This window comes from Pecten maximus, chromosome 5 (genome assembly GCF_902652985.1).
Source record: "Pecten maximus chromosome 5, xPecMax1.1, whole genome shotgun sequence".
NCBI classification, from domain to species: Eukaryota; Metazoa; Mollusca; class Bivalvia; order Pectinida; family Pectinidae; genus Pecten; species Pecten maximus.
Window position 1 is genome coordinate 33,925,805 of NC_047019.1, and position 17,526 is coordinate 33,943,330.

At 37.2% G+C, this 17,526-nt stretch overlaps 1 protein-coding gene across 5 annotated transcripts in view; it reads right to left on the minus strand.

Annotated features, from left to right (window-relative positions):
- The window catches only part of LOC117327856 (tubby-related protein 3-like), a 76,549-nt gene that overhangs the window by 11,618 nt on the left and 47,405 nt on the right, over positions 1-17,526 (minus strand). For 4 of the 5 annotated variants that reach the window (XR_004532742.1, XM_033885062.1, XM_033885060.1 and 1 more), the window contains 5 exons: positions 17,025-17,076; positions 15,919-16,087; positions 12,180-12,329; positions 6,905-7,117; positions 1,780-2,045 (listed from right to left, as the gene is read on the minus strand). Coding sequence is in view for 4 of the 5 variants with exons in the window: in XM_033885062.1 (XP_033740953.1) it covers positions 1,780-2,045; positions 6,905-7,117; positions 12,180-12,329; positions 15,919-16,087; positions 17,025-17,076 (850 nt within the window). In the remaining variant the exon portion in view is untranslated. The remainder of the gene's footprint in view (positions 1-1,779; positions 2,046-6,904; positions 7,118-12,179; positions 12,330-15,918; positions 16,088-17,024; positions 17,077-17,526) is intronic. The other variant, XM_033885063.1, reaches the window with a different exon arrangement.

Consider the following 17,526-nt stretch of genomic DNA (forward strand, 5'->3'; position numbering starts at 1 on the left):
GGGTTCATTTCATATACAGAGTTACAGCTCTTCACTAGTATCTTCACTAGTAAAACTTTTAACATTGCTCCAGCATTAAACCTCCGATGTATTTGTATTTCACTTGAATTATTGATCATTTATATTGATATCATCAATTATCACTACCAACTGACCAAAGTAAATTGTTTCCCAAAACATTAGTATATTAACGTATTTACCCTCATTAAATTAAAAAGAAAATTCACAAAATACACAACGTATAGTTGATAAGTATAAACTCAGTTCTAGGTGCTAACATTACAATTTTTATCAACCCTGCATGTGAGATGCAACTTCATGGATGTCCTGGAAAGCTAAATCTGCCAAGAGTGAATTTGGTGTATACAAAATGAACCCTGAGAAAGGATGGTCTATACATCAATGTTAGGTGATATTTTCCAGTTTGCTTCTACTAATTTGAATTTAGTATATTTTTGCATCATTCTGAACACAACAAAATTATAACTTGCATTAATTTCTTTTTGTGCAAATGTCACCATGTTCATGACTTAAGCAAGGGCTCATTCCCAATTCAGACTTCATGTTAGAACAAATATTGCCTTGGGTATATCTCTATTGTGTAGTGTTGCCATCTCTATTTTGTAGTGTTGCCATCTCTATTGTGTAGTGTTGCCATCTCTATTGTGTAGTGTTGCCATCTCTATTGTGTAGTGTTGCCATCTCTATTGTGTAGTGTTGGTATCTTTAAATGACTACGACTTTGGAATCTCTATTGTGTAGTGTTGCCATCTCTATTGTGTAGTGTTGCCATCTCTATTGTGTAGTGTTGCCATCTCTATTTTGTAGTGTTGCCATCTCTATTTTGTAGTGTTGCCATCTCTATTTTGTAGTGTTGCCATCTCTATTGTGTAGTGTTGCCATCTCTATTGTGTAGTGTTGCCATCTCTATTTTGTAGTGTTGCCATCTCTATTGTGTAGTGTTGGTATCTTTAAATGACTACGACTTTGGAATCTCTATTGTGTAGTGTTGCCATCTCTATTGTGTAGTGTTGCCATCTCTATTGTGTAGTGTTGCCATCTCTATTGTGTAGTGTTGCCATCTCTATTTTGTAGTGTTGCCATCTCTATTGTGTAGTGTTGCCATCTCTATTGTGTAGTGTTGCCATCTCTATTGTGTAGTGTTGCCATCTCTATTGTGTAGTGTTGGTATCTTTAAATGACTACGGCTTTGGAATCTCTATTGTGTAGTGTTGCCATCTCTATTGTGTAGTGTTGCCATCTCTATTGTGTAGTGTTGCCATCTCTATTTTGTAGTGTTGCCATCTCTATTTTGTAGTGTTGCCATCTCTATTTTGTAGTGTTGCGATCTCTATTTTGTAGTGTTGCGATCTCTATTTTGTAGTGTTGCCATCTCTATGTGTAGTGTTGCCATCTCTATTGTGTAGTGTTGGTATCTTTAAATGACTACGACTTTGGAATCTCTATTGTGTAGTGTTGCCATCTCTATTTTGTAGTGTTGCCATCTCTATTTTGTAGTGTTGCCATCTCTATTTTGTAGTGTTGCGATCTCTATTTTGTAGTGTTGCGATCTCTATTTTGTAGTGTTGCCACCTCTATTTTGTAGTGTTGCCATCTCTATTGTGTAGTGTTGGTATCTTTAAATGACTACGACTTTGGAATCTCTATTGTGTAGTGTTGCCATCTCTATTTTGTAGTGTTGCCATCTTTAAATGACTAAGTGCCAAGGGCCCTTCCTAGAACAATGGACATTATTTCTAGTAATGCAGTTTCCCTCACCCCTCCCGAGTTGTAATCCTCCTTGCCATTCCTCCCTGCTGGGGATTTCCCTTGAGGGAGCTGTTGGGGTACAATTGGGGCACTGCTATCATCAACATCCTCCACATCATCGTCACCCATATTTGGGCTCATGGACATGACGTTTCCACCTCTTTCTCCGCGGTCACCTCTATCCCCTGTGCTTCGTTCTGCGGCTAATGCTGCTTGTTGGGCATTCCTTTGTTTTTTCTCTTTCTTGTTCTTTGATTTCTTTGGAGTTACATTGTCTGAAATGTACAAGATATTTCCCATATAAACATTTCCTAGGGAATCCTTACCAGGGTTATGTCAATACGAAAAGGAAAAAAAACTTGGAGAATCACTTTGAAACTGGCATATAAATGACTTGGTATATCTGATAATATGTAAAAGTTTGAAATATATAAAAACTTTACATTTGGATACGCTTTCAATTACTCTAAGACCCACACTAAATATTCATAATAACAATGCAATCTTCAGAGAAATCTAGTAAAATATTCAGCAGAATATAACGTTAATGACCTAGAGCTAAAAATAAATATTAAACATTATTCAATAACGATCAAAGTTGAGCATTGTCATTAACAAAAGCATGCAGTGTAAAGAGACCTGTACAACAAAGATATTATTTGAAAGTTCCATGGTCAATATGGTTATTTAAGTATATATTTATAAGAAATTTTACATAAATATATATAAATAAATAAAAAAAAAACTAAAAATAAAAAAAATGTCAACAGTTTAAAACATGATGAATAGAAAACATTAAAATGGTTTATGTTAATTGTTAGCGACAAACTCCTTAAACAACACTGTTGATTACTCTACCGAGCATACTTTCTAATGAATTAATTGATCTATCAAAATATATGAAAACTACAACATAAATTAGTTAAATAGCTATATCAAAAAAAAGTTCTAAATGTGGTGATTTTCTAGCCAATATACTATAAGTGTATAGATCTAATTTTACCACATTGTGTCTACAGCACTTAAGAACCACACTGGTTAAGCTAGGGTAAGCGACATTATTATACAAGCAGTAGCACCAATGTATACATATTTATACACTGTAATGCTCGAGATCAGGAATAACAATGAAGTTCTTTAGTAAATTAAAATGAAACATCAACATACCATGATTAATAGCAACAAAAATATTCTGTAGGCTATACTGGCTTCAGTTGACAGCTGTTTGTACAGTTAATTAAAGGTAAATATATCTGCCATGTTTATCAATAAAGTCAAAATGCCCTTAGCATGTATTTTCTGTAAATATTACAACACCAGCTTGTAATCTCCATCAGATTGGCCAACAGTTAAAAACTATTATATAAATATATACTATGAAAAATATATGTGTTTATTGGTGTACGATAATTAATCAATCCATACTTGCCAATGTATATCAATCTATTCCCAATTTGCTGGGGAATTCAAAAAAGTTGATGGTTGATAATGAAAATAACGAGCAATTCCGTGTCCATCAATGAAGTTTTGTCTATGCAAAATCTAAGATGGGGCAACTAAAGGATTGCTAGAATCCAGTGTCCTCTCCTCATACCCAAGGTCAATATTTATCAGTAAAGTTATGGATTTATCTATTCTAGTATTTGATGTTAAAGATAAACCTAAATGAAATGTGCCAACATCAAGATAGTGTGCATTCTTATGATCGTTATCAGCCTGACCAGACAATGTCCGACATTCTTCCATAACCAACACTGTAAAGGTGTAGTCTGTATCACTGTGAGGCACAACATTGACCTTATTCAATGTATAGCATCAGTGACGTAGTTAAACTGATGTCAAACATTTGCACATTCTTAAGATATTGCATGGAGTATCTTGGTGACCTAGCTAGGCCAACTGTACTGGATCAATATTACAGAGGTGAAGGTCACACTTTATAATCTATAGTCATGAAGATTGATGTTACAAAACCACACTACATGCAGTTGAATATGTAGAAAAGAAAGTGGAGACTGGAACTAGGTCACATGTAGTAGAATGACCTTATACAATCTCCATTTTTATAATTATTCATATAGTTACATTAAGCTGCTGTTCAACTGCAGGAGCATATCTTATTTTGGCATGTCTCTCAATAATTTGGGATCATATTTATAGTATTGAAAAGACTGTAATCAGAGAAATATGTATTATACAATTAAACAATTAATTACACATGAATTGGAAAAACTTAAAAACAAAAATTGTTGACTAGTAAAATATTTACAATTCCATATACTCCTCGCTTACAATCCAAAATAAGGACTTTAACTTTAAGGATTATAACAAGCTAATGAATACGACTAACCATAAATGAGGTCTGCTAAATATTGAGATAATCTAAAGAAAACATAAACACTTACATGGATCATCCAACTGATCTCCTGAAGAGAACTCATTGTGTTCAAAATCGCCAAACTCAAAAGCTTCATTGACCCGGGCCCTACCACCACTTTCCAGGTGAAGGTCTTTAGCCAGAGCCATTATTAATATAGCCAACAATTAAAGATCACAACTTTAATCGTACATTGTACATCGGTCAGAAACTCTAATCATACAACTCCATAGGGATGTGAATCCTACAGGTGACTTCCAATTAGCCATTCACACTCAAGTTTGTGTATTATATCTGTAAAATCCACTGAGAATCTGGAAAACATATTTCGCCAAAAGAACCATCAGATGTGCAGTCTTCTAATCGAGAATTTTAACTTTTTGTTACACCGACCAGAAAGTGTGTCTGTACAGCCTTAGTTACTTGGTGTGACACTTGGTCTGACCAGACGATGGGATCAGTAGAATTCCAATTTACCTGTTTTATTGTCCTACACGGGTATCTAGATGAATGACCTGACCGTATTGAATTTACCAATAGGCAAAGACTCAAATGACAAAACACTGAACCGTTTCTTTCTGCTAGACTAGTTGTTACTACAAACTTAAAAGCCACCCAGCGAGCAAGCTTCCACTACGCCACAGGTATATATACTGACTGTGTGTCTTTTACCTGTAATCAAGCTGCACACCTGTAATTGTGTATGGTCTGTTACTCCAACACAGTTGTTTATTCTCCATTCAATGAGATTTAGATACCAACTTATGATAAAATCCGAAAATAACTCCCAATATTATCGCTCAGTTTAAGCATATATATTCTGACAACGATTGACAAAGATGTTTCATGTAAGCAATTCTATTAATCTCAGTTAACATATTTGCATCATTTGGACAATTTAAGTTAAACATTTAGTTTGGAAATATACCATGATTTGGATTTACATATATAGGGTTGAAATTTCCTCACCTCGTAAAATAAGTTTATTAATTTAACAAATCCTCCCTATTGACAGATATTATACCTCTGATATAAAAAACCACTCTCTCCTTGTACATATAAGTCAAAAGTTATAGATTCCTTCTATATGGTCGAAAGCCACACTTCTTATGAAAGTCCTATACAGGCAAAAGCCTCCAAGGCATAAAACAAACCTCACTTGCCAAGAAAGTGATAATCCGACCTAAGGTTCCTCCTAGGAAATATAACTGATGAAGCATAAACTCCTCCACCCTTCAAATGTTACACAGAATGACAGAATCCCACAAGTCCTATATATGCTCCCTCCCAGAAACTTTGGCATGGAGAAAACAGCCCAAGTAGAGTTCTGTTAGCAACATGGACACCAGTTGTACATTCATACCTGGGAGTTTTATCTATTCACAATACTGGCATTTATCTGTGGAGAATTTCCATTGATATATAACAAACTGTTTGTATGTAAAGGTCTATATCTATAAACAAATAATGACATTACTAACAGTTATCAGTCAGTCTAAGTGGTGTGTCAGCTTGTCTGTTATCAGCTGTTTCAGCTGTACAACTAAAGACACAGCTGTACATTTAAGAATAATAAAATCCCTTCTTCTTATGTGTTTTTCTTAAACTTCAGAACACATCGCATCAACATTTATCGCCCATTAATTGTTACATTGTATTTAAGACAATAAGACATAACATGGTGACACAGGTGAGCCAGGAAGTCCAAGTATGACAATATTCCTACTGACAACTGATTTTTTTTTTGGCATAATTATCTATAAAGCATTTTTATGATAAAATCATTTAATTTTTATTTGATTAATTTACTTTCATTAAACCGTAACAGATTTAAGTGATAACTTTATCACTCACTGGAATGTCATTGTGTAAATATCACATTTTGTATGATACTGAGTCAGAAGACTCATAGCTAGTTAAGAACTTGAACTTGTATGGGCAGGGTTTTCACATGAGGACGGGTGTAAGGAGGTAAATATCACATTTACATAGACGTAGCCAGGCCAACTAGCGTCCACCACTAGAGTGACCAAGATGGACAGTATAGCTATCGACAGCACTCGGTAAGCTAACTCAAAAAGTTGTAGAGTTCAGAAATTATCCATTATATATATTAAATATCACAGGTTACAATAATGCTGTAAAATAATTTAGTTAACTTTTCTGTATTAATGAATTCTAGCTAAACCACTAAATTCTACAATAATCATAGGTAAACATATAACAAAATCTGGATACCTGTAACACAAAACACTGTTCTACTTTAGCTAACTACTTCTGTAAAGTGTCAGTAGTAAAAAGTTAGACACAAAAAGTAAAAGAGTTATTCCCCTTCTATCAGCCCTCTGAACACTCATTAAGCAAGAGATAGACCAGTAAATAGACTGGAGAAACTAAAACACAACACTGATTACACATTTAATTAAAGAGACACCGTATGCAATGCCAACCAATTACAAAATCCATACTGATCATAATCATTGAATTCTATTCTTATGTTATTTGGAAAAATAATTTATGAAAATTCTGATTTTCTATATTTTCATTTCTTCTTTTTTCCCCTATTTTCTAAAAGGATATTGGCTATTAGGTTAGTTTTTACTGACTTTGGCAGGCTCTGCAGACAGTGTAGCTTAACTAGCTGTACAGTAGTAAAACTGTTATATATTTGGAAGGAGTTAGACACACACTGAGCAGGGTTAGGGGTGGCTAACATGCAGTGCAGTCACCTGACCCTACTAGACCACGCCTCCCTACCTTGTAGCATGGGGATATCTGGTGACTCATCATCATCAACATTTTCAACACCCTCAGCAATAACATTATCCTTAGATTTATTCTTTTTGGTGGTAAAATTTGGGATTTGTCCCGTGTTGGATAGAGTCCAATTAGCAGCACTCTTGGAGTTCTTGGCCTTGTCCTTTTTCCTGTTGGGCTGCATTGGTTCAGGTGCGGTGTTACCAGTGCTACCTATAGTACAATGTACAGGAACACATGCAGGAGTACAGGTATCTCAGGGTGGGGATCTGGGCTTGAGGAGGAAGAGAAGTATCACAGCTGGGGTGGGGATCTGGGCTTAAGGAGGAAGAGAAGTATCACAGCTGGGGTGGGGATCTGGGCTTAAGGAGGAAGAGAAGTATCTCAGCTGGGGTGGGGATCTGGGCTTGAGGAGGAAGAGAAGTATCACAGCTGGGGTGGGGATCTGGGCTTGAGGAGGAAGAGAAGTATCTTAGCTGGGGTGGGGATCTGGGCTTGAGGAGGAAGAGACGTTTCTCAGCTGGGGTGGGTATCTGGGCTTGAGGAGGAAGAGAAGTATCTCAGCTGGGGTGGGGATCTGGGCTTGAGGAGGAAGAGACGTTTCTCAGCTGGGGTGGGTATCTGGGCTTGAGGAGGAAGAGAAGTATCTCAGCTGGGGTGGGGATCTGGGCTTGAGGAGGAAGAGAAGTATCTTAGCTGGGGTGGGGATCTGGGCTTGAGGAGGAAGAGAAGTATCTTAGCTGGGGTGGGGATCTGGGCTTGAGGAGGAAGAGAAGTATCACAGCTGGGGTGGGGATCTGGGCTTGAGGAGGAAGAGACGTATCTCAGCTGGGGTGGGGATCTGGGCTTGAGGAGGAAGAGAAGTATCACAGCTGGGGTGGGTATCTGGGCTTGAGGAGGAAGAGACGTTTCTCAGCTGGGGTGGGGATCTGGGCTTGAGGAGGAAGAGAAGTATCTCAGCTGGGGTGGGGATCTGGGCTTGAGGAGGAAGAGAAGTATCTCAGCTGGGGTGGGGATCTGGGCTTGAGGAGGAAGAGAAGTATCACAGCTGGGGTGGGGATCTGGGCTTGAGGAGGAAGAGAAGTATCTCAGCTGGGGTGGGGATCTGGGCTTGAAGATGACGAGAAATATCACAGCTGGGGTGGAGAACTTTAATTTATCATAGGTAGAAAAAGCTACGAGGGTCTATGGAATATCTTAAAGGGTACTCCATCAACATCAGTATGTAAGAACTGTACATCAATACAAATAAGGAAAAGAATGTATGAGTGAAGGATCTACAGCGATGCAGAAGGGAGAAAACAAGAGGGGTGCAGAGGGCCGGGGGCATCAAAACAGGAGGGGTGCAGAGGGCCGTGGGCATCAAAACATGAAGGGTGTAAAGAGAAGCAAGAAAACATGAGGGGTGTAGAGGGTGACATTAATGCAGGAGAGTTGAAGAGCAGGGACATAAATACAGGAGGGGTGTAGAGGAGGGACGTAAATACAGGAGGGGTGTAGAGGAGGGACACAAATACAGGAGGGGTGTAGAGGAGGGACACAAATACAGGAGGGTTGTAGAGGAGGGACACAAATACAGGAGGGGTGTAGAGGGGACATAAATACAGGAGGGGTGTAGAGGGGGGACACAAATACAGGAGGGGTGTAGAGGGGGGACACAAATACAGGAGGTGTGTAGAGGGGACATAAATACAGGAGGGTGTAGAGAGGGACATAAATACAGGAGGGGTGTAGAGGGGGGGACACAAATACAGGAGGGGTGTAGAGGGGGGACACAAATACAGGAGGGGTGTAGAGGGGACATAAATACAGGAGGGGTGTAGAGGAGGGACATAAATACAGGAGGGTTGTAGAGGGGACATAAATACAGGAGGATGTAGAGGGGGACACAAATACAGTAGGGGTGTAGAGGGGACATAAATACAGGAGGGGTGTAGAGGAGGGACATAAATACAGGAGGGGTGTAGAGGGGACATAAATACAGGAGGGGTGTAGAGGAGGGACATAAATACAGGAGGGGTGTAGAGGGGGGACACAAATACAGGAGGGTTGTAGAGGGGACATAAATACAGGAGGATGTAGAGGGGGACACAAATACAGTAGGGGTGTAGAGGGGACATAAATACAGGAGGGGTGTAGAGGAGGGACATAAATACAGGAGGGTTGTAGAGGAGGGACACAAATACAGGAGGGGTGTAGAGGGGGGAGGGGTGTAGAGGAGGGACATAAATACAGGAGGGGTGTAGAGGAGGGACATAAATACAGGAGGATGTAGAGGGGGACACAAATACAGGAGGGGTGTAGAGGGGACATAAATACAGGAGGGGTGTAGAGGAGGGATATAAATACAGGAGGGGTGTAGAGGGGGGAGGGGTGTAGAGGAGGGACATAAATACAGGAGGGGTGTAGAGGAGGGACATAAATACAGGAGGATGTAGAGGGGGACACAAATACAGGAGGGGTGTAGAGGGGACATAAATACAGGAGGGGTGTAGAGGAGGGATATAAATACAGGAGGGGTGTAGAGGGGGACACAAATACAGTAGGGGTGTAGAGGAGGGACACAAATACAGGAGGGGTGTAGAGGGGACATAAATACAGTAGGGGTGTAGAGGGGACATAAATACAGGAGGGGTGTAGAGGGGACATAAATACAGGAGGGGTGTAGAGGAGGACACAAATACAGTAGGGGTGTAGAGGGGACATAAATACAGGAGGATGTAGAGGGGGACACAAATACAGTAGGGGTGTAGAGGGGACATAAATACAGGAGGGTTATAGAGGAGGGACACAAATACAGGAGGGGTGTAGAGGGGGGAGGGGTGTAGAGGAGGCACATAAATACAGGAGGGGTGTAGAAGAGGGACACAAATTCAGGAAGGGTGTAGAGGAGGGGCATCAGAAGAGCACACATGGGTAAGGGAAGCACATTGTCTTACAAGATTTAACAGATTTTTCGATCTACACAGTACATTCTAACCACAGAAATCAATAACCATGCATTAGTTGTAAGAATGACAGTATAAAATATGTCTTTGTGACATTCATACTAAATACAAATCCCAAATCCATCACATACCTACTTACTACAGTCTATGATATATAAAATACATATTTCAAATTCTCCCTTTAATCGCAGTCAAGCTTTATTTTCAGTCTATGGAGATAGATGCGGGACAGAAAACATTTATGGCACATGCTAATGTGCAAATGCATGCGGAAATGTCTGCTTACACCGACAATCCAGGCAGGCTTTATACCAGTTTATTTCAGATAATGAAAATTTGATGATACAAGAAAACGTCATTAATCCTGCTTTTTTTTATTAATCATTTATTCCAGTATAAATTAAATCAGCAATTTGTCATATTTGGTGTTGAAGCCATAAATCAGGGTGAGCTAGGATTCCTGTGGGTTGGTTATGTTTTTGTGTATGGGTAGTGGAGGTAAGTTTATGTTACTGACCTGTTATTGCAAGGATCAAAACCAAAAGGTTTTTACGCGACAAAAAAAAAAAAAAAAACATATTTCAAAGTTAAACTATATTATTCAATATTACTCCTGAGTTAATGAAAAAGTATAAAGTATATTTTAATATACTGATATCCTTAAATTCATAGAATTTACTTAATAAACCATATTCAATATTCAATACACATTACTTTATAAAAAAAAATACATTATCCACACTAAAACAAGGAAATACCACCCTTAAATTAATCATTACATTTATCAGGAGTTGTCATTTCTTTTCAAAACAGACCAGGGAGTGATATTTGGACACAGGAGACCAAACTTTGTTATAAGAATACAGTTTTTTGGTTGTTGTTTTTTTAGATTTTGGATGTTCAAGTTGTCTAGTTTACACAGGTTTTAATTGTGAAAGGTAAAACATACAATACAATGGAACATTATAATATACTAATTAAAAGAAACAGAACAAGAAATATATGAGGAAGCTTAAGTCAAATAATACTTATGACTGGCCACAATGAACTGTTTGTAATAAACAGAGCTAGGTTACAGCCATAGGTTACTGCCAAAGTGTTGGGGTTCGTTAACATTAAATATTCATCTCTATCTTTGTGTAGACTGGCCATTAATCAAAGCAGCCAATGAGAATTTGGGTAGATTCCAGTTAGAACAGGTAATACCAATCAATTACCAGTTTAACTTGAGACAGAGTATATATTTTCTCATCACTTCCAATATTTATTTGACCAATATATATATATATATATATGATCTACCAATATCTTAGTGAAAGTTTGAATAAATATTTTTGCTTTAAGTGGAAATAGTTAAATAAGATATGCCTCCAATGCATTGTTTTAAACACTGTTTGTCTGATGTCTATATAAATAAGGAGATTTTTAATATATTGTACAGGAGGCGCAGTAGATAGAAACAATCAATTATATAACCTATACAGTATAGTACTATAGAGTCACCATTAGCCTAACTACATAGGTGTAATCCCATATTAGGAGTTCTATGGCCCACCAAGTGTCATAACCCGTAATATGACGTTAATCAAACTTACTTAAATGTTGAAAAATAAATCAAGTTTATTGTTTTAATCAGCAGGTTGTATGAAGACTTGAATATCGACAGCCACTAGTGAGTTAAGTGTTGGTCTTTTTTCAGACAAAAGGAAAAAGAAACTATTCACATTGTACAATTATTGTGTATATCTGATGACATCAAATTTTATATTGCATGTTTGTAAAAACCCTAGACTTGTAAAATCAGAAATACATGTACTTGGAAGTAACAAGAAGGATAGCTATGTGATATTCTACCACATCTTCTGTCAGTCACATTTGACAAAGAGATAAATTATTTACAAGCTCAAGGTGAAAGTAGTTCTTTCTCTGATATTTTATAATGCAGATTATGTGTGGAACTCATTGTCTAAACAATGATTGTCTTGTAATATTCAGATTCTGTGATAGATTTAAAGGGGGGGGGGGGGGGGGGGGGGGGGGGGGGGGATTTTGTTAGCAGGAAACACAATTGTGATATCACTAACAACCACAAAAGGATCACATGTGGACAAAGTGCAGACAAATCTCATGACGGGGACACTAAACCTCACATGTAGGTGACAAACATTTCATCAACAGGTGTCAAACAGTCAATGACCACTGAGTGACCAATGAGTAACTACTGAGTGACCACTGAGTGACCACTGCGTAACAACTGAGTGACCACTGAGTAACTACTGTGTGACCACTTGGTGACCTTGTCCTTTGGCTGGACACATTGTGTGTACCTTCTAGAGGGGAGGCGATCTCTGGTATACTGTCACTATCATCGCTGTGGCTGTCAGTGGTTACATTAAGTACGGTCATCGTGCGTTGGTCTTGAGGTGACAATCTTGCCATGTCGTCTATGTCATCATTAGCTGCTGGGCCGAGGTATTCTGAAATCAAACATGCAGACTTATAAAAATAACGTCCATCAATGCAGGTTTATGAAATTTAATTGAACTACAAATTCCCATGGTATGATCCCTTCTAACATTGAGTTCTTATAACCAAGAACTTTTATTGATTTTCCTTCCACAGAATTTGGTAGACTACACAAGGCATGTTAGTATTGTAAGGTACTGTATACATGTCTAGTTAATCGTATTACACAAGCTATAGTCTCCAATGCTGTGAGAATGGTCCAGACCCTGTCTTATACATGTAGGCACACTGTCACAAAGAAATAAAGCTAGAAAATGAAGAAAGAATAAAGAAATATTTAAACAGATTATCCTAATTTTTGATCACATTTCTTTGGTGCAAATCAAAATAAATTCTGTAAGAAAAGTGTATCTGTATGTTGTAGGGTAGGGAATTCCATCTGATATGTGGTATATGAAGCTGAGGAGACTTTACCAACAACAGGTTTCTGTTAAGGTCAGACACGGAGACGATCCCATGGAATGGTATAATTCATCTTGAATTGCCGTAAAGCTATCTCTTAGGAATTCAAATGTCAGCATATATGCTTAACAATCAATGCCTTTTTTAACATTAGATGTCATCCAGATTGTAAATTACCATACTGTCTGGAGAACAATTATTATCACATGACTATAACCATACGCAGCAGTGAAACTCATTTACCATCACGTATAGCTGGGATCAGACAAAACGTTCACATCACATCTATATACTGTTTATTACAAACATGGACCTAACGAATGTTATTAAAATATGAAGGGATAGAATGTCGGTTGAGAATATCGTTATCTTCTGACCTATACACACATAGATTTAGATTCTAACACTTACTATACTTACATAATGTCCCAATATAGTACTTATCTCTCCGGATTTATAAAATCTGTAGCATATATAGCAAACTTTTCCCTGACAAAAACATAACTTTGTATTGATGGAAATACATGATAGTCCTGATACAGCTGTTTTAATCCTGACAATGGTATTATTGTCCTGATACAGCTGTTATAGTTCTGACAATGGTATTATTGTCCTGATACAGCCTTTATTGTCCTAATAGTGCTGTTCAAATTGTAGTCCTAATATGGCCGCTATAGCCCTAAAATATATACATTGTGTATATACAGTATATATACGGCCGTTATAGTCCTAATAACATATATACAGTATATATACGGCCGTTATAGTCCTAATAATTTAATTTTGTATGAAACACGCATTTTCATTGGCTGAAATAATTTTGTTATACTTCCATAACAAAATTTTTGACGTTGCGAAATGTAACGTCATTTTTGATTGGCTGATGATGTTGCGTAATAATTTATCACAGAAAAGAGTATACTCCAGTTTTTTATGTTATGACTGTATAACAGAAAAAATAATTAATGTTAATCCTTAAATAATATATATACAGTATATATATGGCCGTTATAGTCCTAATAACATATATCCAGTATATATATGGCCGTTATAGTCCTAATAATATATATACAGTATATATATGGCTGTTATAGTCCTAATAACATATATCCAGTATATATATGGCCGTTATAGACCTAATAACATATATACAGTATATATACGGCTGTTATAGTCCTAATAACATATATCCAGTATATATATGGCCGTTATAGACCTAATAACATATATACAGTATATATATGGCCGTTATAGTCCTAATAACATATATCCAGTATATATATGGCCGTTATAGACCTAATAACATATATACAGTATATATATGGCTGTTATAGTCCTTATATATATGGCCATTATAGACCTAATAACATATATCCAGTATATATATGGCCGTTATAGACCTAATAACATATATACAGTATATATATGGCTGTTATAGTCCTTATATATATGGCCATTATAGACCTAATAACATATATCCAGTATATATACGGCTGTTATAGTCCTTATATATATGGCTGTTTAAGTCCTGACAGTTATAGTCCTGATACGGTCGTTATAGTCCTGATACGACAGTTATAGTCCTGATACGGTCGTTATAGTCCTGATACGACAGTTATAGTCCTGATACGACAGTTATAGTCCTGATACGACAGTTATAGTCCTGATACGACAGTTATAGTCCTGATACGACAGTTATAGTCCTGATACGGTCGTTATAGTCCTGATACGACAGTTATAGTCCTGATACGACAGTTATAGTCCTGATACGACAGTTATAGTCCTGATACGACAGTTATAGTCCTGATACGGTCGTTATAGTCCTGATACGACAGTTATAGTCCTGATACGACAGTTATAGTCCTGATACGACAGTTATAGTCCTGATACGACAGTTATAGTCCTGATACGACAGTTATAGTCCTGATACGACAGTTATAGTCCTGATACGACAGTTATAGTCCTGATACGGTCGTTATAGTCCTGATACGACAGTTATAGTCCTGATACAACAGTTATAGTCCTGATACGACAGTTATAGTCCTGATACGACAGTTATAGTCCTGATACGGTCGTTATAGTCCTGATACGACAGTTATAGTCCTGATACGACAGTTATAGTCCTGATACCACAGTTATAGTCCTGATACCACAGTTATAGTCCTGATACCACAGTTATAGTCCTGATACCACAGTTATAGTCCTGATACCACAGTTATAGTCCTGATAAGGTCGTTATAGTCCTGATACGACAGTTATAGTCCTGATACGACAGTTATAGTCCTGATACGACAGTTATAGTCCTGATACGACAGTTATAGTCCTGATACGACAGTTATAGTCCTGATACGACAGTTATAGTCCAGATATGACAGTTATAGTCCTGATACGACAGTTATAGTCCTGATACGACAGTTATAGTCCTGATACGACAGTTATAGTCCTGATACGACAGTTATAGTCCTGATACGACAGTTATAGTCCTGATACGACAGTTATAGTCCTGATACGACAGTTATAGTCCTGATACGACAGTTATAGTCCTGATACGGTCGTTATAGTCCTGATACGACGGTTATAGTCCTGATACGACAGTTATAGTCCTGATACGGTCGTTATAGTCCTGATACGACAGTTATAGTCCTGATACGACAGTTATAGTCCTGATACGACAGTTATAGTCCTGATACGACAGTTATAGTCCTGATACGACAGTTATAGTCCTGATACGGTCGTTATAGTCCTGATACGACAGTTATAGTCCTGATACGGTCGTTATAGTCCTGATACGACAGTTATAGTCCTGATACGACAGTTATAGTCCTGATACGACAGTTATAGTCCTGATACGACAGTTATAGTCCTGATACGACAGTTATAGTCCTGATACGACAGTTATAGTCCTGATACGACAGTTATAGTCCTGATACGACAGTTATAGTCCTGATACGACAGTTATAGTCCTGATACGACAGTTATAGTCCTGATACGACAGTTATAGTCCTGATACGACAGTTATAGTCCTGATACGACAGTTATAGTCCTGATAAGATCGTTATAGCCCTGATATGGCTGTATATGGTTGTTATAGAACTGACCTCAGTTATCCGAGGACAACTGATGATCGATTATACTCACCAAAATTTGTTGGTGTGGACGGTTTAGATGATTCCTTGACCAGAGGCCGCGTTTCCTCTCCACGCCGGCGATGACCACCAGAGTTAGGCCGACTATCAGTGTTGGGCTGAAGAAGGCCCATGTTATTAGTCGCTCTCTTTCTCCTGTTCTGTTCATCGATTCTTCTCCGCTAAAAAAGATAAGCAATATCTTTCATATTCCAATAAATCAAATTTCACTATTAAAAACCCTTAATGGAGAATGATAATTCAGAGATTATAAATTGGTTTCTGAAGTTTGAATCAGAAAGATTGGAAGTATGTTTTGCTAGAAAATCATTTCCTCTGCAAATAGAACATTAAATGAGGTATTAACTGTCTGTATAATATTCTCTAAGTTAGACTGATTATCAGTTTGATAGACTTCTCTGATCACACTCAATATGTGATCTAGGCCAGACCCAGACTATAAATACAATCACAGGGCCTTAGTTCCAGTTAATAGCAGAACTATGATATTCATGATTAGAAAATCATTTAAATATTATGTTACAAGATATGATGTTTACTGTAATCAGTTAAGAATTATGATAATGTTTTAACCTTACATATCTCTTTACCCCAAGGAAAGTTACACATAATTGCAAGTCTTGGGTATATATCAATTGAACCTTCATAGATTTCCATCATTTAATTATCACTATTTGGTGCCCAAAGTTACTGGTAAAACACCAAGGCAATCAAGTCTGAGTGATAATTATATTGTTATGTTGCATATCTACAATGTATTTGTATTGTGTCTTTCTACATTGAGGTTTACAGTCACTATCTAGTGTAATCTTTGAATTACATGTACTTGCATTGTCTTTTGATAATTTAAATCAAGCCAAAGCAAACACCTGCTAGTCACTATGCAGCAGCCAAACGGTGGAGAACTGAGTTATCAAATGTACAAAATATTAGCTGTATCAGGCATTTTATCCACAGTGTATGTGATATAACAGAACATTTCAAAATGTATGAATATTGAATTAGCTGAATTCTTAGACAGGAAATATCATACAATCAGGTCCTGAATTCATTATACTCACATCCTCTTGTGAACACATCATGTGATATAATTCTTACCTCTTTGTCTAACTTCTTCTGGTGTAAGGACATTGCCTGTTCATCTTGTATACTGGAATGAAAATATCACAGTAATGTTATTGGTTGTCTCTTTAAGCATTTCTACTGATATATCTCTACATAGTCATAGGTTTACATCTGTAAAATATGATTCTAAAGTGTAACTATTTTCTACTTATCCTTATTAAAAGAACTTATTCAAAATACACGGCTTGTAACCACTCTATACATACACTTCAGATTGCATGTATGCGAAATTTTACAAGTCATGTCTTATATGACTGCTGAACAAGACAAAATCTGTGTGCAGAAACCAATACCATGCTATTTTGAAATCTAAAACATAAAATCATATTTAGATCTTGTAATATTTCCATGGTAACAGAAAGCAAAAAATCATTTAATCAATACCATTTTAATATTTTATGAATAACCAAAATAGAATTTTCTGTTAAAATGCAGATTCTGTCATTTAAGACACACAAATGGTGGTCTTAACTCC